The sequence below is a fragment of the Bos grunniens genome, chromosome 1 (genome assembly GCF_055505025.1).
Source record: "Bos grunniens cultivar Pamir isolate PY7600 chromosome 1, Bosgru_T2T1.0, whole genome shotgun sequence".
Classification (NCBI taxonomy): domain Eukaryota; kingdom Metazoa; phylum Chordata; class Mammalia; order Artiodactyla; family Bovidae; genus Bos; species Bos grunniens.
In genome coordinates this window covers 18,075,946-18,102,223 of record NC_141165.1, presented here as the reverse complement: position 1 = coordinate 18,102,223, position 26,278 = coordinate 18,075,946, and the positions used below count along the sequence as shown (strand labels likewise).

Here is a 26,278-nt window from a genome sequence, read left to right as displayed (position 1 = left end):
GCTATTTCAAAAGAAATAAAGCTCTTATTTTATGGTGAGACTTTAAACATAAACATTTCCTCTGTCCAATTGGGCCTTCTCTCTCCCCTTTGGTGTCTGTTGTGTGTCTGCATTAACCAGACCTCCTTAGGAGATAACATTCCTTCTTAGTCTCAGGAAGGATCACCACTGCTCAGGAAGATAACCTCCCTTCTTGATGTGACAAGATCATGGTGATTCACTGTTTGTATGTGTAGATCTGGATTGTGTAAACTAGCAACAGTAGATAATCTTTTGATAGATAACCCTTTGCCTTAAAAATGTACATAACTTACATAACTGCACAAAACTTACATAACTGCACTTTGACCTTTAGTGGGCAGAACAGTCCTAGAGCCTTCTGAAAGGTTGACTCCAGGTTTTAATCCTCAGCTTGGCTTGAATGAAGTTTAACATTTCTTAGATCAACTACAGTCTCAGATCAACAATATTACACACCAACTCATAAACATATTTGAAATAATATGGTCTAAATTATAAATCAGTTCAGTTTAGTTGCTCAGTTGTGTCCAACTCTTTGCAACCCCATGAATCACAGCATGGCAGGCCTCCCTGTCCATCACCAACTCCCGGAGTTCACTCAGACTCATGTCCATCGAGTCAGTGATGCCATCCAGCCATCTCATCCTCTGTCATCCCCTTCTCCTCCTGCCCCCAATCCCTCCCAGCATCAGAGTCTTTTCCAGTGAGTCAACTCTTTGCATGAGGTGGCCAAAGTACTGGAGTTTCAGCCTTAGCATCATTCCTTCCAAAGAAATCCCAGGGCTGATTTCCTTTAGAATGGGCTGGTTGGATCTCCTTGCAGTCCAAGGGACTCTCAAGAGTCTTCTCCAACACCACAGTTCAAAAGCATCAATTCTTTGGCACTCAGCCTTCTTCACAGTCCAACTCTCACATCCATACATGACCACTGGAAAAACCATCAGATCAGATCAGATCAGATCAGTCACTCAGTCGTGTTCGACTCTTTGCAACCCCATGAATCGCAGCACGCCAGGCCTCCCTGTCCATCACCAACTCCCGGAGTTCACTCAGACTCATGTCCATCGAGTCGGTGATGCCATCTAGCCATCTCATCCTCTGTCGTCTCCTTCTCCTCTTGCCCCCAATCCCTCCCAGCATCAGAGTCTTTTCCAATGAGTCAACTCTTCACATGAGGTGGCCAAAGTACTGGAGTTTCAGCTTTAGCATCATTCCTTCCAAAGAAATCCCAGGGCTGATCTCCTTTAGAATGGACTGGTTGGATCTCCTTGCAGTCCAAGGGACTCTCAAAAATCTTCTCCAACACCACAGTTCAAAAGCATCAATTCTTTGGTGCTCAGCCTTCTTCACAGTCCAACTCTCACATCCATACATGACCACAGGAAAAACCACAGCCTTGACTAGACGGACCTTTGTTGGCAAAGTAATGTCTCTGCTTTTGAATATGCTATCTAGGTTGGTCATAAATTTCCTTCCAAGGAGTAAGCATCTTTTAATTTTATGGCTGCAGTCACCATCTGCAGTGATTTGGGAGCCCTCAGAAATAAAGTCTGACACTGTTTCCACTGTTTCCCCATCTATTTCTCATGGAGTGATGGGACTGGATACCATGATCTTCATTTTCTGAATGTTGAGCTTTAAGCCAACTTTTTCACTCTCCTCTTTCAATTTCACCAAGAGGCTTTTTAGTTCCTCTTCACTTTCTGCCATAAGGGTGGAAAATAAGTTACCCTTATACATACAATACTTTGGCAACAAAGGTCCATCTAGTCAAGGCTATGGTTTTTCCAGTAGTATGGATATGAGAGTTGGACTATAAAGAAAGCTGAGTGCCGAAGAATTGATGCTTTTGAATAGTGGTGTTGGAGAAGACTCTTGAGAGTCCCTTGGACTGCAAGGAGATCCAACCAGTCCATCCTAAAGGAAATCAGTCCTGACTATTCATTGGAAGGACTGATGTTGAAGCTAAAAACTCCAATCCTTTGGACACCTGATGCAAAGAACTGACTCATTGGAAAAGACCCTGATGCTGGGAAAGAAGGCAGGAGGAGAAGGAGATGACAGAGGATGAGATGGTTGGATGGCATCACTGACTCAATGGACATGAGTTTCAGTAAACTCCAGGAGTTGGTAATGGACAGGGAGGCCGGCGTGTTGCAGTCCACGGGGTCACAAAGAGTTGGACATGATTGAGCGACTGAATTGAACTGAACTGATATTATGAATGAAGGTAAGTTAATTAACATTGGGAGTACAGTCTCCTCTGTATAGTCCTAATATAAAATATTCTAAGTATAATCAATATATTCATTAGGACTGAGCAGCTAACCCAGTGGACACTAATTATTACAATATACTGTTAAAGATTGATAGAAAAAGGGTTAAGTTACAGGTATTAAACACATATAAATAAAAAATATGGACTCTTGGGTGTACTTGAGGAAAGTGTTAACAACCAGGGCAGGATACTGGATACCCAGTTTACCTGAATAAGAGATGCTCAAAAATAATTTTCATAAAACCAAGCTTGGTAATCAATGTGCTTTTTTGTCTTTTCTTTAAAAAAAAAAAGAGAGATTTCTTATATTCTCTTTCAGAGCTGCTTCCATGTTTTTAAGTTACAATGCAGTCTGATTCCTGATAAGGTTCTGACAGGTATGAGATGTGTATGTTTTGGGTTGACTAACTTAGACTTATTAGCTATGGAGCCCTATGGAATATTGAAATAATATAATGAATTAGTCTTCCAAACGATAGTGGACATGTTTCAGTTGTAGGAAAAAAGATGTAATTTTGTATTTGAAATGTAATTGGCTAATATACAGTGGACTTTTAAAATTAGATTAGAAATAAAACAAAACCTTAATTTTTAAAAATCAGTTTAAGTATTGAAAACACACACATTAAAGTTACAAGACTAAAGGCCCATAAAGCCAGAGTGGGTTAGGATACTGATTATATTTAAATAATTATCTTTCTGTTTCCTTCTGTGGGTGAAGATGACTTAATAGAATTTACTACAGTTACTCCAGAATCTCCAAAAGCATTGCTGGCGGACGCCTGGCTAGTGGGTAGATGATGTATCTTCGTACTCTGCAAAGTCTCCTCGGGCTCTTTCATAACAGTAGTACTTGTTTGGTTGTTTTTTAAGACATAGTCTGATCCAAAAAGTTCCTCCATTAGATTGCTTTTCTTCTCCCTGAAAGTTGTGTCTTTTGCCTTTGTTCTGTAAGATTTAGCGAAGGAGGGTTCGTAGGCGATGGCAGGATGCTCCAGCTTCATTTCTTCCGAGTGACTGTGGTGCTTGCCTGTGCTATGAGGGTACCTCGTGCTGCCTGCGTTGGCCGGCCCACCTGAGGCGGGAAGCCCGTGATGCAGGTTTTCGATTGCTTCCGTGAATGAATAATGCTTTCTTTGTCTGAAGGGTATTTTGATATGTGGAGCAGCATTTTTATCTGGCATATCACCCATGTCACTGATTTCTGGACTTCTTTTAAACTTGTATTTTTCTGTATCATCTTCCTGACCACCTTCCCCTTCGGGATGGATTACTTCAATTCTTTTTGGTGGTAGTTCCTGTTCTTCTTTCACTAAAGTGATCTTCTTTTCTTGATTTTCTGTTCTGTATCTCTGTTGTCCAGTATTCTTCAGAGATGGTTGTGCTTCCAAATGTTGTTCTTCCTTGGATAAATCTGTAGTAGAAAAATGGTCAATTTATTGATCTTTAAAATTAATAGATTTGTTTCAAGATGGCATGTTGAGCACTCTTATTTACACCTCCTGACAAGCACATTAAAATGACAAAGAGGAAATAAAAGTAATGCATACAACCCTAGAATACAGGGAAAGGTGCTATTAGCAAGTCTGAGATGTTATACTTTTTAGAACATACCAGGTAAGTGAAAAGTATGAAGCCAAAAGAAAATGATGCTCATAAACTTTGCCAATATATTATAACAGATGTTCAACATCACCAGCTAGGTTGTGCCAATTAAAAAACAATGAGAGTATTTTTCACTCATCCAATTGGCAAGTAATTTTCAGAACTGGTGAGAATATGGGGAAATGGAAACTTTTGTTCCCCATTGGTGGATGAGTAAGATGGTAGGTAGTTTGGATGGTGATTTGGAAATATCTATCAAAATTTTAGGTGAGCATGCCCTTAGACCCAACAACTTCCCTTTTAGAACCAAAGCCTACCAAAATATACAAAAGTGTGTCTAAGGATGTTCACTGTAGCCTGATTTAGTAAGAGTGAAACATCCTGAATATCCCTGGAAGGAGTCCTGGTTGAATCAATTAGAGCAAGTGCATGCATGCTAAGTCTCTTCAGTCGTGTCTAACTCTTTAGGACCCAAGAACTGTAGACCCCCAGGCTCCTCCATCCATGGGATTTTCCAGGCAAGAATGCTGAAGTCGGTTGCCATTTCCTACTCCAGGGGATGTTCCCAACCCAGGGACCAAACCCAGTCTCTTATGTTTCCTGCATTGACATTGGCAGACATATTCTTTACCATTAGTGCCACCTGGGAAGCCCCCAAGAACACGTGGGGCTGTGCAATCTGGGCAGTAATTATAGAGAAGGAGAAGGTAGCATGTGCTGACAGAAGAGACAACTGCAGAACACCGTCGAGTGTAGAGATGCTCTTTCCTCTGCTGCTTCTTCCCCAGGCACCCAGGAAGTCCTCTGTGCAGCCCTCTGCTTGTCCCAGGACCAGACCTGCATGGGTTCTGAGGAAACAGCATCACTCCCTGCCAGCCACTCAGCGAGGCCATTGTTTGTGAGGGAGAATGGGGACACAGTTGGGTATGCAGAGAGTTGAAATGTTTTCTCATGGGAATAAATTCTTGAATAAAATAATTTACCTACACTCTAGGAAAATGAAAAAAAAAATACTGGGAGGAGAAAGTAGTATGTTTCAAGAATTAACGGTGAGCCTAGAAGCTAGTCAAACATATAATGACTTGTAAATAACTGCTAATGTTATGCCCTATAACACCTGATGAGAATGTTAACATTTGAGACCACAGGGGGAACATGCTTGTTTTCCCCTGCCTCCCCTGCCCCCTCCTGGCCTCCTTCTGGAGCAGAAGTGGGTCTGCTCCCTCCTTTGCTCCAGCTGGTTCCAGCTCCTGGGGACCTTCCTGGAGGCCACAGCCTTTGTATGACTCCTCCTCTGGCCCTGGTATCCCTAGGACATTCTGTGCCAGGAGTAGGTCATGTCCTTACTGGTCTCTCCTGAGCTGTCTGGACTCAACCTCGTCCTTCCCTCCACCCCCCCTCACCACCCCCTCCTTAGTCTGGACCCTCTTTTTCATACCCATTGCCCTTCGTCACTGCCGATCTCCCCAAGGGCACAGGATCCCGAGGGCGCGGCATTTTCCCCCAGTATTTGGAACAGTCCCAGACACACAGTATATGCTCAGAAAATATTTGTCAAGCAAATGAAGAAAATTTCTAGGACAATATGTGTGTGTGTTAGTTGTTCAGTGGTGTCTGACTCTTTGTAACCCCATGGACTGTAGCCCACCAGGCTCCTCTGTCCATGGGATTCTCCAGGCAAGAACACTGGAGTGGGTTACTGCCAGGAGCCAGCGTGAGGAACTCCGTCCATGGCAAAGGTCATGAGGAAGGAGGCTCGGCATACGCAAAGGTGGGATCGAGCCTCAGGAGTTCCCCTGGATATTCTCGAGCATCTACCCCCAAAACCAGAGTCTGCCTACTTTACTGCTTTGTGCTCTCACCTCTGACTTTACGGGGGGCTCTCCCCCACCACCATCTTGCTCTCTCTGATAAAGGGTTAACTTACAGCTCCAGTTAATAAAGTTCCTGGGCATAATAGGAGTGTTTAAATCCAAACCCGTCAGATGGCTCTCTAACTTGCCTGACAAGTTTACCCGGACTCCTACAGCTATGCATATGATAGTTTACAGTCTCCCAACCGTGAGAGGCACGGGAAGCTTAAGATATTCAAATAGCTTAGAGCCTCTCGGAGAGTTAGAAGCTGTCAGAATAAAACTAGTAGAAGATTTCATTGATGAGCCAATGCTTGCTGCCAAGTTTCCACATCCCCTGTATTGTATCCTTGAATGTATATTAATTAATATAGTTGGTATGTAGGAAAAATAAGTAGTGGCCTTGGTGTTAGCAACTTTAGACCCTTAAGGTAATAAATTCTTTCCTTTGTTGTAAACCCACTGCACCTCTGCCCTATAGGAATGCAACTTTATCTAACACCTTCGGAGGATGGCGCCAAACTTTAAAATAATTACTCTTAGAGAAAATAAGCCTTATGGTTGACAAACCTTTGTAAGAGTCATAAAATGTTAATAGGCCTTCTGGCCAGAAGATGATGTAAATCACCTAAACCATTTGTATATGGTAAGTTTGCAGAAAAGAAACCCTGGTTTTGATAAGGATCAAAGACTGCTGACTTTGCATGATTTCACACCCTCTATTATCCTCTATGTACAACTTATGGTATAAAAGCCCCTGTTGAAAATAAAGCTACGGGCCTTGCTCACCAAAGCTTGGTCTCCCCATGTCATTCTTTCTTTCAACCTCTGGCTGAGTTCCCATCTGGAGAGCGGAGCCCCGCCAAGCTTACTAATTTTGCCTGGGCTTCTAAGATCCATCCGGGGAGGCCTCAGTGTCTCCTCTTCCACAGGAGAACGGAAGGACGCCTGTGGCCTACGTAAGTGGTGCAAACTTCTTGTCTCGAAGTTTTATTGGTTTTCCGCATAAACCAAGTTACTCAGCCTCTTTCCTCCACTGAATTTTCCTACTGAGCTATCCTTATTCTATTACTCTTTATATCTTTGATTAATATTTAATTAAAGCCAGTGTACTCGCTGACGCCGTCTCCCGTTCGAATTCCCTGGATCAGCCGGGGCTGGAGCCGGCAGGTTACCATTTCCTTCTCCAGGGGATCTTCCCAACCCAGAGACTGAACTCAGGTCTCCTGCATTACAGACGGATACTTTATCTTCTGAGCCATTACCAAATGGACTAAAAAACAGGCGGAAAACATGAACAATACCAGTACAGGCGGATACTTTATCTTCTGAGCCATTATCAAATGGACTAAAAACAGGCGGAAAGCATGAACAATACCAGTACAGGCGGATACTTTATCTTCTGAGCCATTACCAAAATGGACTAAAAACAGGTGGAAAACGTAAACAATACCAGTATTTACTGCACTGGAGCAGTGGCTTTCCAGGTGGTGCAGCCAGACCTGGGGGTTGTTTAAACTTCATTCTGGGACGGGGGAGCCTGGTGGGCTGCCAACTATGGGGTCGCACAGAATCGGGCACGACTGAAGCGACTTAGCAGCAGCAGCAGCAGCAAGGTCATTTGGGGACTTCCCTGGTGGTCCAGTGGCTAAGATTTTGCACTCCCAATGCAGGAGGCCTGGGTTTGATTCCTGGTCAGGAAACTAGATCCTACATGTCGCAACTAAGACCCAGCCCACCCAAATAAATAAACATTACAAAAAGAAAATAAAGCTTTCCTGGTGGCTCAGAATATGCTTGCAAAGCAGGGGATCGAGGTTTGATCCTTGGGTCAGAAAGATCCCCTTGAGAAGGAAATGGCAACTCACTGCAGTGTTCTTGCCTGGAGAATCCTATGGACAGAGGAGCCTGGAAGGCTATAGTCCATTGCGGTCACAAAGAGTTGGACATACTGCCACTAAGACCTGGCATGGCCAACTAAATAAACAGTACAAAAGGAAAATAAAGCCACTTGGGCCCCACAGCTAAGATGTGGCCTCTCCAGGCCCACTGCCCGAGGCCCTGAGGCCCCCCTGGGAGGTCTTTCCCATGGCTGCTCTTTCCAGGGGGTTGTGCTTGCCCAGCTGGGTGGAGGGTCCCCAGATGCCCCTATATCAATAATTTAACATGGAAACAATGGGGGAGTGTCTTCAACAGTCTGAAGGAAAATGATCTTCAGCCTAGAATTTTCTTGCCAGTCCATTACTAACCAAGTTTAGGGTAGAACCATGACATCCCCAGGGAAAGGTGCACAGGGTTGCCTAATGTGCACCTGTTTCTCAGAAAGCCAGTAGAGGTTTTGCTCCTTGTCCAGGATGGCATTCATTACAGAAGGACACAGGGAGGAGGGGGAGAAGGGGGGAGGAACCAGCAGGAAGGGTTGTGACCTTGTGCCCTGGACCACAGAGGCAAAGGGCACCACCAGGCCTGACGCCAAGGGCTTAAACCTTAAGGGCTGGCATCACCAAGACTCTGCTAGCTAACTCCCCAGCCTCTAGCGTCCTTGGTCCATCCTGACTGGCCCACAGCCTGGTGGAGGCGTCCCTCCCCCTGTGATGTCTGCAGCCTGGGTGGGATGAGAATGCTCCAGAGCCCAGTGCACAGGGCCTCTCCCTGCACCAGCAGAGCAACCCTGCCACGTGTCTGGCTCTTATGGGTCCCCATCCCCCAGGACTGTGAGTGACCTTGACCCTGGCCAGGCCCTGTGCCCTCAGGGAAGCTGCAGCCAGTTTGTGTCCAGCCTGCCTGCTCTGGAATCTTCTTCAGGGGCGGTGCTTTCCTTAATTCAGCTGGGTTTGGGTTTGAGACTCAGTTTTTCAAAAGTGAATATGTTGTTTAGGATACACACAGGTTTGGGAGCTGTGGCAGAAAATGGAATGTCGAGGTTGTTTTTGGTGGTGGTGATGGGGCAGGGCAAGAACGTTATGGTTATGAAGGGCCCACAGGGTGTCCCAGGGGATGCTCATGTTCTGTTTCTTAAACAAGGTAGTGGCTATGCAGGTGTTTATAACGGTTCTCTCAACTGAACACATCTGTTTTATGTATACTTTTAAACACACACACAGTGAGTAATTCACAACTTAAAAAAACAAAGTGTAAAGGAGACTTTTACTAGTTGTTAAAATTACCTTCATATTTTCTCTTGGAATCCTCTTGGTTTGGTAGTTTGGTGATACAGGGAGGCATTGCATGGATTATTTCAATAGATTTTTCTTTATGACCATTGTTTCCTGTTGTCTTTTTGCTCTATAATTAGAAAAGTGGCAAAAAATATTTTTTGGTGGTAGAGATAATTTTAAATTGTGCTTTATTTGATGACTACAACTACTTTTTGTATAGAACGAGTGTGTAAAGCCTATGTTTGCAAAAGTATGTGTAATTAGACACTTCAAGAACTCAAATTTGCTGTACCTTAGTTGTCCAAGACGCAACATCTTCCGATTTTTGGGTTTCCTGGTGTCGCATACTTATAAATGGAAAACTTTTCCTGTCTGCTTGTACTGACTTCGTTGAAGAAACTACAGAACAGGTACATTCAATATATGTAAGAAGCATAGCTTGCATTTGGAAGCAATGTTGATTTTAAATAGAAAATAACAACTGAAGTTGGTAATGTAATAACGAAACAAAGTATACTAGACATTTTCTAAAGATGTTCAGTAAATATCAAACATTTGCCAGTTTCACTTTCTCCTCTACCACGTCAGCATTTTTGTCCTGTTTTGGGCCGCGGAGGTTATGGGTATCACAGTGGTACCCATACAAGCAGGCATGAGGATGGGTGGGCCTTGCTCTGGGAGGACACAGCGGCCCGTGCTGGCAGGAGAGGTTCAGGAGCATAGTTCTGCAGTTGCGAGAGGGGCACCACCATGTCTCCTGCGTCAGAGCTCTTGGTTATCAATGGTTAGATCACCCATGCTAAAGTTCACGACTTCTAAATCTGGTAGCCACTTTCCTCAGAGGTTTTATCCTATTTAAATAACCCCATGTTTGATTTTATCATCTCTGCTGGCTGTTATTCTGGATTATAAACCAAAAGCAAAGAGATTGTTGCCTTGAAAAGTAAACACAATCAAAAAATGGGCCAAAGAACTAAATAGACATTTCTCCAAAGAAGACATACAGATGGCTAACAAACACATGAAAAGATGCTCAACATCACTCATTATCAGAGAAGTGCAAATCAAAACCACTATGAGGTACCATTTCATGCCAGTCAGAATGGCTGCTATCCAAAAGTCTACAAGCAATAAATGCTGGAGAGGGTGTGGAGAAAAGGGAACCCTCTTACACTGTTGGTGGGAATGCAAACTAGTACAGCCACTATGGAGAACAGTGTGGAGATTCCTTAAAATACTGGAAATAGAACTGCCTTATGATCCAGCAATCCCACTGCTGGGCATACACACTGAGGAAACCAGAAGGGAAAGAGACACGTGTACCCCAATGTTCATCACAGCACTGTTTATAATAGCCAGGACATGGAAGCAACCTAGATGCCCATCAGAAGATGAATGGATAAGAAAGCTATGGTACATATACACAATGGAGTATTACTCAGCCATTAAAAAGAATTCATTTGAATCAGTTCTAATGAGATGGATGAAACTGGAGCCTATTATACAGAGTGAAGTAAGCCAGAAAGAAAAACACCAATACAGTATACTAACACATATATATGGAATTTAGAAAGATGGTAACAATAACCCTGTATATGAGACAGCAAAAGAGACACTGATGTATAGAACAGTCTTATGGACTCTGTGGGAGAGGGAGAGGGTGGGAAGATTTGGGAGAATGGCATTGAAACATGTATACTATGATGTATGAAACGAGTCACCAGTCCAGGTTCGATGCACAATACTGGATGCTTGGGGCTGGTGCACTGGGATGACCCAGAGGGATGGTATGGGGAGGGAGGAGGGAGGAGGGTTCAGGATGGGGAACACATGTATACCTGTGGTGGATTCATTTTGATATTTGGCAAAACCAATACAATATTGTAAAGTTTAAAAATAAAATAAAAAAAAAGAAAAGTAAACACATAGTTACTTCCTCTAGCAAAATAAGAGGTAAGTGTTTCTGTTGTTTCTCTTCTTAGCAGAATCTTGCTGGAAGGTCTTGTCTGTCAAGGGTGGGTTGGGGAGTGAGTAAGTACATCCTGTCTTGAAGGAAAAGGTACTCCTGATCCCCTGGAGAAAGGAATGGCAACCCACTGCAGTATTCTTGCCTGGGAAATCTCATGGACAGAGGAGCCTGGAGGGCTACATACAGTCCATGGGGTCACAAAGGGTCGGACATGACTGAACGATGAAACACAAACACAACACAGCAATAAAAAGGTACAAACTAATGAAAATAGCACAGCATAGATGAGTCTCAAACACACTATGCTGAACAAGAGAAGACAGATACAAAAGAGGACCTGCTGTATAATCCCACTTGTGAATCTGTAAAACAGGCAAACTGAACAACTGTGACTGAAGGGAAGTCAGAGGTGGCTTTGGGCTGGGGCTGGAGGATCCCTGACCTGACTGCCAGGGATAAGAGCACCTCCTGAGGAGATGGCCATATTCTACATCTAGATCGAGGTAATGGTTACATGGGTATAAGCGGATGTCAAAACCCACTGAACTGCACACTTAAAATGGATGCACTGCATTGAGGTTTATGCATACTCAGTTGTGTCTGACTCTTAGCGACCTCATGGACTGTAGCTTGCCAGGCTCCTCTGTCCATGGGATTTCCCAGGCAAGAATACTGCAGTGGGTTTTCCATTTCCTTCTCCAGGGGATCTTCCTGACCCCGGGATTGAACCTGCCTCTCCTTTGTCTCCTGCATTGGCAGGTGGATTTACCACTGAGCAACCCAGGAAACCCACTGTATTGAGGTGAGAGTGTTAGCTGCTCAGTCGTGTCCGACTCTTTGCAACCCAAGGGCTGTACCTGCCAGGCTTTTCTGTCCATGAAATTCTCCAGGCAAGAATACTGGAGTGGGTTGCCATTCCCAACCCAGGGATCGAACTCTGGTCTCCTGCACTGCAGGCAGGTTCTTTATCATCTGAGCCAAAGGTACCTAAATAAAGTTAACCTTAAAAATCTACATAGGTCTTCCCTCGTGGTCCAGTGAGTGGTTAGGACTTGGTGCTTCTACTGCAGGGGTGTGAGTTCCTTTCCTTGGTCTGGGAACTAGGATCTTGCATGCCATGAGGCTCCACAAAAAAAACAAAAACAAAAACAAAAAACCCAAACAGAAAACAAAACAAAAAATCCACACACTGGATGACAGATCTACCTAGAAAGTTCAGTATTTGGCAGACATTTTGCATTAAACTGCAAGTTATCCCCTCATTCACCTGAGTGAGGACATATAAGACTGAGCCGATGATGGGGGAGGACTGCATCTCTGTTTTCTTCTAGCTGTTTCAACCATGGGGCGGTTTCATTATTCTATATTACATTACAGTGCCTAACAAAATGATTTTTTAAAAAAATAGACTTTTGGACTCTGTGGAAGAAGGCGAGGGTGGGATGATTTGTAGATCACCAGTCCAGGTTCGATGCATGAGACAGGGTGCTCAGGGCTGGTGCACTGGGATGACCCTGAGGGATGGGATGTGGGGGAGGTGGGAGGGGGGTTCAGGATAGGGGACACATGTACACCCATGGCTGAGTCATGTGAATGTATGGCAAAAACCACTACAATAAGGTAATTAGCCTCCAATTAAATAAATAAAATTTTTTAAAAATGTCCATTATCTTGATGATATTAGTTAGGAAAATTTAACTACACATTTTAAAACAGATTTCAAGCAAAACTAATTGAAACACACTTTACCTTTTGGATAATCTTCTTTGTCATGTAAATTTCCGACTATCCGGTTAGAATAGATGTTTCTAATTTCAAGCTCTCGATCCTTCTCCTATAAAGAACCACAATACCAATATTTCTATAAGTGTTTACTTTTATCAACCTTCATTTTATGTAAAAAACTATTTAATGTGAGGAGCTTGGTAAGCTCTAACAGGAAAAGAAATTGGCCATGTCATCGTATATCATTCCCAACATAAAAAAAAATTAGTTCTTTTAAAAACAATATTTATTTATTTTGGCCACACTGGGTCTTAGTTGTGGCATGTGGGATCTTGTTCCCTGACTGGGGATTGAACCTGGGTCCCTTGCTTTGGGGAGTCTTAGCCTCTGGATCACCAGGGAAGTCCCAAAAAAGCACTAGCTTTTAAACAGAGTGATAAACCATTGTGACTCAGACAATATTTTGAAGAGTTTGCAAGCCAAATTCTTTCACAGTATTTTTTTCTATTCCCTGGGTCTACTCTAAGAAGTTTACTGTCCTTTGTGGTGCAATGCAGTGGCCACTAGTCATGTTGCTCCTTGGATTAAGTAGAATTAAAAATAGTTAGTTCTGAGAGTCACATGACCTGTATTGTGGCTGCTCAGTCCTGCATGAGAGTGGTGACCACAAGGTTGGACAGTGAGAGAGAACACTGTCCTCATCACAGAAAGTTTTGTCTGTACAGCCAGTGCAGGGTGGGTGGGACCTGCAACAAAAATACTGCTCTTTAGCTTGAGATTTCAGTGCTGACTTTTTAAGTCTTGGCAAAACAAAAGGTTTGACACCCTGGTTTTCTGAGAAAAATTGAAGTATGGTTGATATATAGTATTATATAAGTTACAGGTGTAGTATAGTGGTCACAAGTTTTAAAGGTTATACTCCTTATTGTAAAATATTGGCTATATTCCCTGTATTGTACTGTGTTTCCCTGTAGCTTCAGTTCAGTTCAGTTCAGTTCAGTTCAGTCGCTCAGTTGTGTCCGACTCTTTGCGACCGCATGAATCGCAGCACGCCAGGCCTCCCTGTCCATCACCAACTCCCGGAGTTCACTCAGACTCACATTCATCGAGTCAGTGATGCCATCCAGCCATCTCATCCTCTGTCGTCCCCTTCTCCTCTTGCCCCCAATCCCTCCCAGCATCAGAGTCTTTTCCAATGAGTCAACACTTCACATGAGGTGGCCAAAGTACTGGAGTTTCAGCTTCAGCATCATTATTTCCAAAGAAATCCCAGGGCTGATCTCCTTCAGAATGAACTGGTTGGATCTCCTTGCAGTCCAAGGGACTCTCAAGAGTCTTCTCCAACACCACAGTTCAAAAGCATTAATTCTTCGGCGCTCAGCCTTCTTCTCAGTCCAACTCTTACATCCATACATGACCACAGGAAAAACCATAGTCTTGACTAGATGGACCTTGGTTGACAAAGTAATGTCTCTGCTTTTGAATATGCTATCTAGGTTGGTCATAACTTTCCTTCCAAGGAGTAAGCGTCTTTTAATTTCATGGCTGCAGTCACCATCTGCAGTGATTTTGGAGCCCAGAAAAATAAAGTCTGACACTGTTTCCACTGTTTCCCCATCTATTTCCCATGAAGTGATGGGATCAGATGCCATGATCTTCGTTTTCTGAATGTTGAGCTTTAAGCCAACTTTTTCACTCTCCACTTTCACTTTCACCAAGAGGCTTTTGAGTTCCTCTGCACTTTCTGCCATAAGGGTGGTGTCATCTGCATATCTGAGGTGATTGATATTTCTCCCAGCAATCTTGATTCCAGCTTGTGCTTCTTCCAGCCCAGCATTTCTCATGATGTACTCTGCATATATGTTAAAAAAGCAGGGTGACAATATACAGCCTTGATGTACTCCTTTTCCTATTGGGAACCAGTCTGTTGTTCCATGTCCAGTTCTAACTGTTGCTTCCTGACCTGTATACAGATTTCTCAATAGATAGATCAAGTAGTCTGGTATTCCCATCTTTTTCAGAATTTTCCACAGTTTATTGTGATCCACACAGTCAAAGGCTTTGGCATAGTCAATAAAGCAGAAATAGATGTTTTTCTGGAACTCTCTTGCTTTTTCCATGATCCAGCAGATGTTGGCAATTTGATCTCTGGTTCCTCTGCCTTTTCTAAAACCAGCTTGAACATCAGGAAGTTCACAGTTCACGTATTGCTGAAGCCTGGCTTGGAGAATTTTGAGCATTACTTTACTAGCATGTGAGATGAGTGCAATTGTGTGGTAGTTTGAGCATTCTTTGGCATTGCCTTTCTTTGGGATTGGAATGAAAACTGACCTTTTCCAGTCCTGTGGCCACTGCTGAGTTTTCCAAATTTGCTGGCATATTGAGTGCAGCACTTTCACAGCATCATCTTTCAGGATTTGAAATAGCTCAACTGGAATTCCATCAGCTCCACTAGCTTTGTTTGTAGTGATGCTTTCTAAGGCCCACTTGACTTCACATTCCAGGATGTCTGGCTCTAGGTCAGTGATCACACCATCATGATTATCTGGGTCGTGAAGATATTTTTTGTACAGTTCTTCTGTGTATTCTTGCCACCTCTACTTAGTATCTTCTATCTTCTGCTTCTGTTAGGTCCATACCATTTTTGTCCTTTATCGAGCTGTAGCTTAGTTTATACCCTGTAGCTTAGTTTATACCTTCTACTTTCCTACCCCTATAGTACCCCTCCACCCTTCCCTCCCCACTGTTAACCACAAGTTTGTTCTGTATACTCATGAGTCTGCTTCTTTTTTGTTATATTCACTAGGTTGTTGTATTTTTTAGACTCCACATTTAAGTGATATCATACAGTATTTGTCTTTCTCTGTTTGACATATTTCACTTGACACTATTTTGTGGTGTTGGAGAAGACTCTTGAGAGTTCCTTGCACTGCAAGGAGATCCAACCAGTCCATCCTAAAGGAGATCAGTCCTGGGTGTTCATTGGAAGGACTTATGTTGAAGCTGAAATTCCAATACTTTGGCCACCTGATGCGAAGAGCCGACTCATTTGAAAAGACCCTGATGCTGGGAAAGATTGAGGGCAGGAGGAGAAGGGGATGACAGAGGATGATGGTTGGATGGCATCACTGACTCGATGGACATGGATTTGGGTGGACTCTGGGAGTTGGTGATGGACAGGGAGGCCTGGCATGCTGCAATTCATGGGGTCGCAAAGAGTCAGACACAACTGAGTGACTGAACTGAACTGAACTGAAAGTGTTAACAAGGTACAATACTATTACTTCATGTGATGAGATAAAAAATGATAACAGAAGTTTTGTAAATAGAGTTTTAATTTTTCTAATTATAATGCATATTCATCAAGCTGTTAACTCATTCTAATAATTTATGTTCCTAGGGGAAAAACTTAATTTGAGAAAGCTATTCTTTAAGTAATTTAAAGATATATTAGGCAGTGGCCACTGGACTGGAAAAGGTCAGTCCTCATTCCAGTTCCCAATAAGGGCAATGCCAAAGAATGTAAAAACTATGGTACATCTGCCCTTATTTCACAAGTTAGCAAGGTAATACTCAAGATGCTTCAAGCCAGGCTTCAACAGTACATGAACCAAGAACTTCCAGACGTACAAGCTGGATTTAGGAAAGGCAGAGGAACCAGAGATCAACTGGTTGCCAACATCCATTGGATCATAGAAAAAGCAAGGGAATTCCAGAAAAACATCTACTTCTGCTTCATGACTATGCTAAAGCATTTGACTGTGTGGATCACAACAAACTGTGGAAAATTCTTAAAGAGATGGGAATACCGGACCACCTTACCTGTCTCCTGTAAAACCTATATGCTGGTCAGGAAGAAACAGAAGCAGAAATGGAACAACAGACTGGTTCAAAATTGGGAAAGGAGTATGTCAAGGCTGTATATTGTCCCCTGCTTATTTAACTTATATTCAGAGTATGTAATGTGAAATGCCAGACTGGACAGAGCTCAAGCTGGAATCAAGGTTGCTGGGAGAAATATCAATAACCTCAGATACGCAGATGACACCACCCTTATGGCAGAAAGCAAAGAGGAACTAAAGAGCCTCTTGATGAATGTGAAAGAGGAGAGTGAAAAAGCTGGCTTAAAACTCAGCATTCAAAAAACTAAGATCATGGCATCTGGTTCCATCAGTTCATGGCAATTAGACAGGGAAACAATGGAAACAGTGACAGGCTTTATTTTCTTGGGCTCGAAAATCACTGCAGATGGTGACTGCAGCCATGAAATTAAAAGACACTTGCTTCTTGAAAGAAAAGCTATGACAAACCTAGACAGCATATTAAAAAGCAGAGACATCACTTTGCTGACAAAGGCTGATGTTGAAGCTGAAAATCCAATACTTTGGCCACCTGATGTGAAGAACTGACTCATTTGAAAAGACCCTGTTGCTGGGAAAGATAGAAAACGGGAGGAGAAGGGGACGACAAAGGATGAGATGGTTGGATGGCATCACTGACTCAATGGACATGAGTTTGAGCAAACTCCAGGACCTGGTGATGGACAGGGAGGCCTGGTGTGCTGCAGTCCATGGGGTCACAGAATCAGAGATAACTGAGTGACTGAACTGAATTGAAATATCCGTATAGTCAAAGCTATGGTTTTTCTGGTAGTCATGTACAGATGTGAGAGTTGTATCATAAAGAAGCCTGAGCACAAAAGAATTGATGCTTTCAAATTGTTGTGTTGGAGAAAATTCTTGAGAATCCCTTGGAGTGCAAGGAGATCAAAGCAGTCAATATTAAAGGAAATCAGTCCTGAATATTCATTGAAAGGACTGATGCTGAAGCTGAAACTCCAATACTTTGGCCACCTGATGGGAAGAGCCAACTCATTGGAAAAGACCCTGATGCTGGAAAAGATGAGGGCAAGAAGAGAATGGGGCAACAGAGGGTGAGATTGTGGGTTGGCATCATTGAACCAATGGACATGAGTTTGAACAAGCTCCGGGAGATAGTGAAGGACAAGGAAGCCTGGTGTGCTGCAGTTCATGGGGTCACAAAGAGTCAGATGTGACTGAACAACAACAGCTCTGATATTTTTGGAAGCTGAATTTCACAAGTTTTCGTACATTTTGCTTTTAAAAAAAAGTACCTTAAGTTTTTGTTGAAGGTGTTTTATTTCCATCTGCAGAGTCTTTGTGGCAGCCTGAGCTGCTAAGGTCTTCCGGTTCTCAAAGGTCAGCTGCCGAGTAAAGGCTTTATTGTTCAGCCTCAATTGTTTCTCCAAGTCCTGAAAACAGTACATATTTCAGCTCTTTGTGACCAGTGTAGTATTATACAAAACTTCAACTGTAATGAAACTAATTACACTTATGAAAAGTTCAAGATTTTAATATAATTTTAGTGGGGAGAACACATATTAGAACTAAAAATTATCATACACACACAGAGAGGCACAAAGCCCCAAAATCTCAGATCCCAACTCTAGAGAATAAATATCATGTTTACAGTCTGATGTTTTTTACACTCTGGAATTTGATAAAAAAGAAATTTTTTTTTTTGGAACAGAGCCTGAAAATCAATAAGTATAATCAGTGTTATACTTTCAAACTAAACCTAAGCAATTGTGTTGAAATGAAGTATTATGCAACTTGGCATATAGTGCACTCTGTGAAAATCTTTCAAGCATCTCTTGCTGAAAGCTTTACCAGCATCAGTGCAGATCATGATTCTGTGGGACTGTGATTCTCAGATAACCGAGGTTGGAAATTATGCTGGGGCCTCACAGAGCCACACCCGTGTGAATGGGTTATATGTGAGACAGCGAAATGACTGACTTAGTAGCACAATGGAGTGTATCGGAGTTGCTCAGTTGTGTCCGACTCTTTGTGACCCCATGGACTGTAGCTTACCAGCTCCTCTGTCCATGGGTTTTTCCCGGCAATAGTACTGGAGTGGGTTGCCATTTCCTTCTCCAATAACCTTCTATAAAAATGCAGGATTTACTATTGCATATTCACCTTTCTGGAATGAGACCTGTTTTACTGGAGAATTGTTTGAGCAGGACTTTAATAGGAGGTTGGCCTAAAAAGACCTTTCTTTCCTTTTTTACCATAAAGTTTCCCTTTATGGATTCCCTCATTATAACATTAACACTTTCTCATTAAAGTGTAAAATATGGTAAACTAATGGGGTTGAAATGAAATAATCTTTAAAACCACACTTTCTAAAATATTAACACTAAAAAAATACTTACATGTTTTGCTCCACAAATGTTTTCCCCCCACCAAATGCCCTAAAACCAAATGAAATCTCCTATATGACCAAGTGCTCCTGATAAGAAAATAGGTAAGTAGTTCTTGAATTCTTTTTGGTTTTGGTTGTAGTATGGAGACATCGGAGAAGGCAATGGCACCCCACTCCAGTACTCTTGCCTGGAAAATCCCATGGTTGGAGAAGCCTGGTGGGCTGCAGTCCATGGGGTCGCTAAGAGTCAGACATGACTGAGGGACTTCACTTTCACTTTTCACTTTCATGCATTGGAGAAGGAAATGGCAACCCACTCCAGTGTTCTTGCCTGGAGAATCCCAGGGACGGGGGAGCCTGGTGGGCTGCCGTCTATGGGGTCGCACAGAGTTGGACACGACTGAAGCGACTTAGCAGCAGTAGCAGCAGCAGCATAGAAACATGAGCTACTTAAACATATGTTTAAAAATATGTAGATGAGATACAAACACATGTACTTTCACATGACAGACAGATGCTAAGATGGATTCAATGCTACCTGAATGGCCAAACATTAGAACCTTGGTACACTATTTACATCAGTAAAAAAGGAGGTTCCTCATTATGTCCTGTGGCTCACATATCCATTTTATGTGAGAAAATTCTCTTTGAAAATAGAGAAGGATTTTTACCAAAAAAGAAATAACTGAGAAATGGCTGAAATGAACTTAATGTCTTGTTATTTCAAGTAAATACTTGTCTACTTCACGAATGATTTCTATTTCATAGAAAATACTTGTCCTTCGCCATTAAGGAATGAAAGAGTAAGTTAATTCCATTTGTGTCCATTCCATTTTGTGTTCATAGTGACCAAACCACCTAATGTAGAATAGGCAGAATTCCCAGTGTAATCAGTGTTCTCCCAAATCACCCCGTGTAAACCCAAGCTTTTAACCACCATGCACCCTTGAGGAATAGCAACCTATCCATTCCTTCAGTGATTTACATTCCTTTCCCCTATCTGTCTCCAGGAATATTACCTAGAAAACTTTTCTGTTTCCAGGACATGGGTCTTTGTGGTGATGACTGTACAGATGGATGAGGGAGAGAACAAGGAAGGGGGTGAGGAGATGCACTTACAGTTTAGGGAAGTGATCTTTTCAGAAGCACTTTGGAGCAGAGGCTCACTTTCTAAGAGAGGTTTCCCGCAACATAGCACAACACGACATAGCACAACACACTGCCCTCCAGCATATGAACAGACTCCCCTAACCCTGGCAGCCAGAGCGTCTCAGAGAATGGTCATTTCCAGATAAATGAGCCCAACTGTAACCGAGCAGGACACTATGGGGCTTTTTCTGGAACAGGGACCCCTCCTCACCACATGTCCTCCGTCTGCCTCCTGTCTTTAGAAAAACTTTAGCCTCCTACAACTTGCCTGAGTTCCAAAGAGCAAATTTAATCAGAGAAGTGAGAAGATGCAGAAAGAAATGAAAATAGTAAAGTAAGACAATTTGTTTCCCTGTGGCTCAGACGGTAAAGAAGCTGCCTGAAATGCAGGAGACCCAAGTTTGATCCCTAGGTCAGGAAGATACCTTGGAGAAGGGAATGGCTACCCACTCCAGTATTCTTGCCTGGAAAATCCCATAGACAGAGGAGCCTGGTGGGCTATAGTCCATGGGGTAGCAAAGAGTTGGACATGACTGAGCGACTAAACACAGCACAAGACAAAATAATAATAGTTTAGCTATTAAAGTTAAGAACTTGTAGTTCCTCCTCAAGGGCTATAGGTAATATTCTGAGCCATTTCCTGTGAGCTGTTTTGCAGATACTGAACCCCCACCAGGTGGAAGAAGTTTAACTGCGTGCTGCCCACAAGCACATAAACCCCAGACTGGTTAGAACCAGAAGATTGATGACGCTGACTCCTGAATACCTCACCACCAACCAATCAAGAAGAATATCCATGAACTGATCACATAACACACCACCCCAAACCTTGTCTTTAAAAAATTTTCCCTGAAAGCCACTGGGGGAGTTCAGGTGTTTTGATCACTAACTAACTGGACTCCTTGCTTGACATTTGCAGTAAATGCTGTTCTTTCCTTTAGCACTTCAGCACAGTGTCAGTAGACTGGCTTTGCTGCCTGTGGACGAGTGGACCTGAGTTAGGTTGGGTGACACAAACACAGAAGGAGCCCTGGCTCAGTCCACAACAAGAGGGGCTGTTGCTATTTCTCCTGTGCACCTCCCCTTCCCTGCCCCCACCCCATCCCCACCGGATACCACCATCTGTGTGCTCAGCTCAGTAGTGCTTCATTCCTCAGGCAAGTATTATGAATGTGCACCCTCTCCACATTGCTTTTGGAACCTTAACATTCCTAGGCCTCTGAAGTACAGACCTGTATCTTTTTGTCGTTTGCCTCCATCTTAGCTGTAAGAATGGACAACCTCTGAGTGAGCTCTTCTCTCTCTGGAAGATTGTTCTCTTCAGAAATCTTCTGCAGTGCCTGCAAGGCATCTTTTGTCCTCAGAAGCTCACCGTCCATCTCTCTCAGCTTCCTCGACGTGGCTCTTTCCTTTCCCTGGGATTTCCTGAGGAGCTGCCTTAAATTTTTCACTTCGTTCTGATGTTTGGCCATAATTTGAGGTAGATTATTTTGTGAATTCTCATATTTTCCTATAGCTTTCAAGTGCTTAAGCTGGACTTGTTTCAGAAACTGGTTTTCTATGACTGTAGCTTCCGCTTTGTGGTGCAGATCAGCTAACTCATTCTTCAGTTCTTTGATCTTATGAAGCCTCGCTGACAGGATGCGGTGAATCATGGCATCACGTCGCTGAGCAGCCACACTGATCTGAGAGTTGAGAAATGGTACATTCCAGCTGTGCTTTTTTCTAACCGAGATTTCCTTCTGGCCTGTGTAAGAAGATAATCCAGTTTGTAACTACAGTCATATGTATGTGCTTAGTTGCTCAGTCACGTGCAACTCTTTGTGACCCCATGGACTGTAGCCCGCCAGGCTCCTCTACCCATGGGGATTCTCCAGGCAAGAATATTGGAGTGGGTAGCCTATCCCTTCTCCAGAGGCTCTTCCTGACCCAGGAATCAAACCAGGGTCTCCTGCATTGCAGGTGGAGTCTTTATGAGCTGAGTTACCAGGGAAGCCCAATCATGCATATAGATATGTAAGTATGCAGGTATCTGTAATACCCACACCCCCTCTTCTCCCCTACTCCCACACACATATACACATACACACGCAAGGTAGAAGGGGAAGGAACTAACACTGAATGAATACTCGTGCTTTAGGCTAGGTACTTTATGTCTAGCTATCTCATTTAATGCAATCCTTTAAGGTCAGTAGTAGTCCATTTTATAGCTGGAGATTATAAGTCATTTGTCCATGGTTACATAACCACAAAGTGACATAAAAGGAATTGAAATCAGGTCTTCTCTGACTCTAAAACCCGCACTTACTTCTATTATAAAAGGTAAACTAAAAACCATAAGAATAAATAACATTTACCAAGCATTTCCCATATGTGAAGCATTGAATTAAATGCTTTGTGTAATAGATTATCTGACGTAATTCTGCCAACAAAATGTTATGAGGCAATTAGAGGGTAACATTAGAGCCAAGAGTTATATATGAAGGTCTCATAGATTTAAAAAGATGTTTAAAGAGCCATTAAATTGCTTAGAGAATTCATATAAGTATTCTATCTCTCAATATATCAAACATAGGCAGTTTTTCCTGTGTTGCTTTTGGCTAGGCACTCAATTAACCAGTTAGATGGTTTGTGCTCAGGAAACTATTTTAATCAAAAAGCATCTAAATGATATTACACCAAGCTCATATAACTGAATTTGCGTATGTCAACTGTATATGTAACATCATTGTATTATTATCCCATTTTATTTTTTAAATTATTTTTCATTGGAGTATAGTTGCTTTACAGTGTTGTGTTACTTTCTGCTGTACAGCAAAGTGAATCAGCTCTATGTGTACACACATCCTTTCTTCCTTGGATTTCCTTCTTATTTAGGTCACCACAGAGCACTGAGTAGAATTCCCTATATATTATGTTCTCATTAGTATCTATTTTATAAATAGTATCAGTAGTGTCTATTATCCCATTTTAATGATGATGCTTATCAATGGGCACACAGCTAGTAAGTGGTGAAACAGACTCAGGCCTGTGTGCCTTTGCCCCTTCCCCACAGGTATGTGCGTTTATATGATATTCATATGTGCATCTGTGTATGTACACATATGTGTGCCTGTATACATATCAGGATACCTATATTCTGAGAAAGAGCAGTTGGAACTGGATTCTAGAATTTAAAAATGTATGATCCTCATCCTGCAGAGAGAAAGGCTCTTAGTGGCCAGTGTCACTGGGGTCTTAGCCCTGAGCTATTGGCCCAAGTGAGGACACATTGTTTGAGACATGCCTCACTGTGTTTGGTCTCGTGGTGGGAAAGGCAATTCTGCCTGTGATGGAAACAATGAGCCAGCAGAGATAGAGGACACTTTCCGGGGATAAAGCATGTGGATCTTGAGGGTGACAGACCACACAGATTTCACAGTGACCACACTATCTGTTTCCCAGGTGGTTCAGTGGTGAAGAATCTGTCTGCCAATGCAGGAGACACAAGAGACATGGGTTTGATCACGAGTTTGGGAAGATCCCCTGGAGAAGGAGGTGACAACTCTCTCCAGTATTCTTGCCTGGAGAATCCTCATGGACAGAGGAGCCTGGAGGGCTATAGTCCATGGAGTCACAAAGAGTCAAACACGACTGAGCGATTAGCACTTTCCTTTTTTTAAAAAAGCTGAATGGTTAAACTACTCTTAAGATACCTAGTTGTTAAACTACTAAGCTAAAACACTTAAATTATTTCACAAAAAACATGTACATCTAGGTTCATAGTTAGTTAAAAAGTGACTCTTACTACTCAAGACTAGTCATGCCTTCCCAGTACAAAGAGTGAAATAAGCTCTTTGAACAGACCTAAGCCCAAGCCCCGCTTCACTGGCTCCAGCCTCTCCTCTTTCCTCAGCCTTTTCCCCAGGTGCACCCTCACCCCCATCCTCCTTTTCAAAGCACCTCTGTCCTCCTGTCACACTGCTGTGCCCATCCTCCCTGCCCCGTCATGGTCCTGTCATCTTCATCTTTGTGTCGCAGTCCCATTCTGTTCCTGCCGTCGGCACCCTCAGTCTGGTTCAGGTCCTCATCCTGAGCCACGTTCCTGCTGGTGCTGGCTCTACCCTGTGCTGGGTCCTCTCTCTCTTCCAGGTCACCTTAAAGAAGGTGGCCCCTTCTTCCAAGGACCAGGGTAGGAAGAGGTTCAAAGGCCTTTCCCCTTCCTGTTCTCCACAGCTCCAGCATCAGTCGCAAAGCATACCTCCTCAACCCCACCTTAGGGCTTCCACCCACCTCTGCCCAAAGACAATAGGGCAAAAGGTGTCCCAAGCAAATGAATGCAGTAAAATAATTTTTCTTTTTGGCTATACCATTTTTCCCCCTTTTTAAAATTTCTGAGCTCAGAGCAAGTGTAGAAACCTTCATAGTTATAAAGATCCACAATAAAACCTTTTCATCATTGCTTAGAAATGATCAGTCTTTCATACACATACACCCACAGCCAGCTCTCACTCACCCACCAATAAGTCCTCAGTTATCCACAGTCACCTTTACACAAACACACACACACCTTATTTTAAATTATTCTCTTCCTTCTCAGAACTACAGAGATCATGGATCAGGCAGACTGGGAGCTCTTCTGAGGCTCAGATTTGGCTATTTTCATCACTGATCCACTTCAGTGAGAGAGGATCTCAGAGAAGGTATACCAGTTTTTTGAGTGACTATCACAAAACGTCTTGGTGGGCTTCCCAGGTGGTACTAGTGGTAAAGGACCTACTTGCCAGTGCAGGAGACATAAGGAGTTGCAGGTTTGATCCCTGGATCAGGAAGATCCCCTGGACTAGGGAATGACAACCCCATCCACATTCCACTAATGAACCTTGCCTGGAGAATCCCATGGATAGAGGAGCCTGGCAGGCTATAGTCCATGGGGTCACAAAGAGTCGGCATGACCGAGGGGCTTAGCATGCACCCATGTGCACACAGGTTTTGGCATTGTACTGAAAAATCACAGCAAGGAAGGGTATAACTGAAGGAGTCTGAAAGTAAATTTTTCTACAAAAGAAAGAAATATCCACATTTTGAAAATCAAATTATAGAAATATATTGCTTGCTATTTACATTAGTCTAAAGAAAGGCAATGCCAAAGAATGGTCAAACTACCACTCAATTGCACTCATCTCACACGCTAGTAAAGTGATGCTTAAAGTTCTCCAAGCCAGGCTTCATCAACACAGTTACGTGAACTGTGAACTTCCAGATGTTCAAGCTGGTTTTAGAAAAGGCAGAGGAACCAGAGATCAAATTGCCAACATCCCCTGGATCATGGAAAAAGCAAGAGAGTTCCAGAAAAACATCTATTTCTGCTTTATTGACTATGCCAAAGCCTTTGTGGCTCACAATAAATTGTGGAAGATTCTGAAAGAGCTGGGAATACCAGACCACCTGACCTGCCTCTTGAGAAACCTGTATGCAGGTCAGGAAGCAACAGTTAGAACTGGACATGGAACAACAGACTGGTTCCCAATAGGAAAAGGAGTACGTCAAGGCTGTATATTGTCACCCTGCTTATTTAACTTCTACGAAGAGTACATCATGAGAAACGCTGGGCTGGAAGAAGCACAAGCTGGAATCAAGATTGCTGGGAGAAATATCAATCACCTCAGATATGCAGATGACACCACCCTTATGGCAGAAAGTGAAGAGGAACTCAAAAGCCTCTTGATGAAGGTGAAAGTGGAGAGTGAAAAAGTTGGCTTAAAGCTCAACATTCAGAAAACGAAGATCATGGCATCTGATCCCATCACTTCATGGGAAATAGATGGGGAAACAGTGGAAACAGTGTCAGACTTTATTTTTCTGGGCTCTAAAATCACTGCGGATGGTGATCGCAGCCATGAAATTAAAAGATGCTTACTCCTTGGAAGGAAAGTTATGACCAACCTAGATAGCATATTCAAAAGCAGAGACATTACTTTGCCAACAAAGGTCCGTCTGGTCAAGGCTATGGTTTTTCCAGTGGTCATGTATGGATGTGAGAGTTGGACTATAAAGAAAGCTGAGTGCCAAAGAATTGATGCTTTTGAACTGTGGTGTTGGTGAAGACTCTTGAGAGTCCCTTGGACTGCAAGGAGATCCAACCAGTCCATCCTAAAGAGATCAGTCCTGGGTGTTCTTTGGAAGGACTGATGCTAAAGCTGAAACTCCAGTACTTTGGCCACCTCATGTGAAGAGTTGACTCATTGGAAAAGACTCTGATGCTGGGAGGGATTGGAGGCAGGAGGAGAAGTGGAAGACAGAGGATGAGATG

At 43.0% G+C, this 26,278-nt stretch overlaps 1 protein-coding gene and 2 non-coding genes across 4 annotated transcripts in view; all 3 read right to left on the bottom strand.

Annotated features, from left to right (window-relative positions):
• Window positions 1–2,883: 2,883 nt before the first annotated feature.
• LCA5L (lebercilin LCA5 like) overlaps window positions 2,884–26,278 on the bottom strand; it is a 41,947-nt gene continuing 18,552 nt past the window's right edge. For both annotated transcript variants that reach the window (XM_086341976.1, XM_086341943.1), the window contains 6 exons: window positions 21,219–21,733; window positions 17,744–17,881; window positions 12,634–12,718; window positions 9,208–9,314; window positions 8,925–9,042; window positions 2,884–3,713 (listed from right to left, as the gene is read on the bottom strand). In XM_086341976.1, the coding sequence (XP_086198102.1) occupies window positions 2,983–3,713; window positions 8,925–9,042; window positions 9,208–9,314; window positions 12,634–12,718; window positions 17,744–17,881; window positions 21,219–21,733 (1,694 nt within the window). In that variant the 3' untranslated portion in view covers window positions 2,884–2,982. The remainder of the gene's footprint in view (window positions 3,714–8,924; window positions 9,043–9,207; window positions 9,315–12,633; window positions 12,719–17,743; window positions 17,882–21,218; window positions 21,734–26,278) is intronic.
• LOC147379068 (small nucleolar RNA U2-30) lies at window positions 24,361–24,430 on the bottom strand. Its single transcript, XR_015135411.1, has one exon. It is a non-coding gene; the product is annotated as a small nucleolar RNA U2-30 (small nucleolar RNA).
• On the bottom strand, window positions 24,560–24,639 carry LOC147379067 (small nucleolar RNA U2-19). Its single transcript, XR_015135408.1, has one exon. It is a non-coding gene; the product is annotated as a small nucleolar RNA U2-19 (small nucleolar RNA).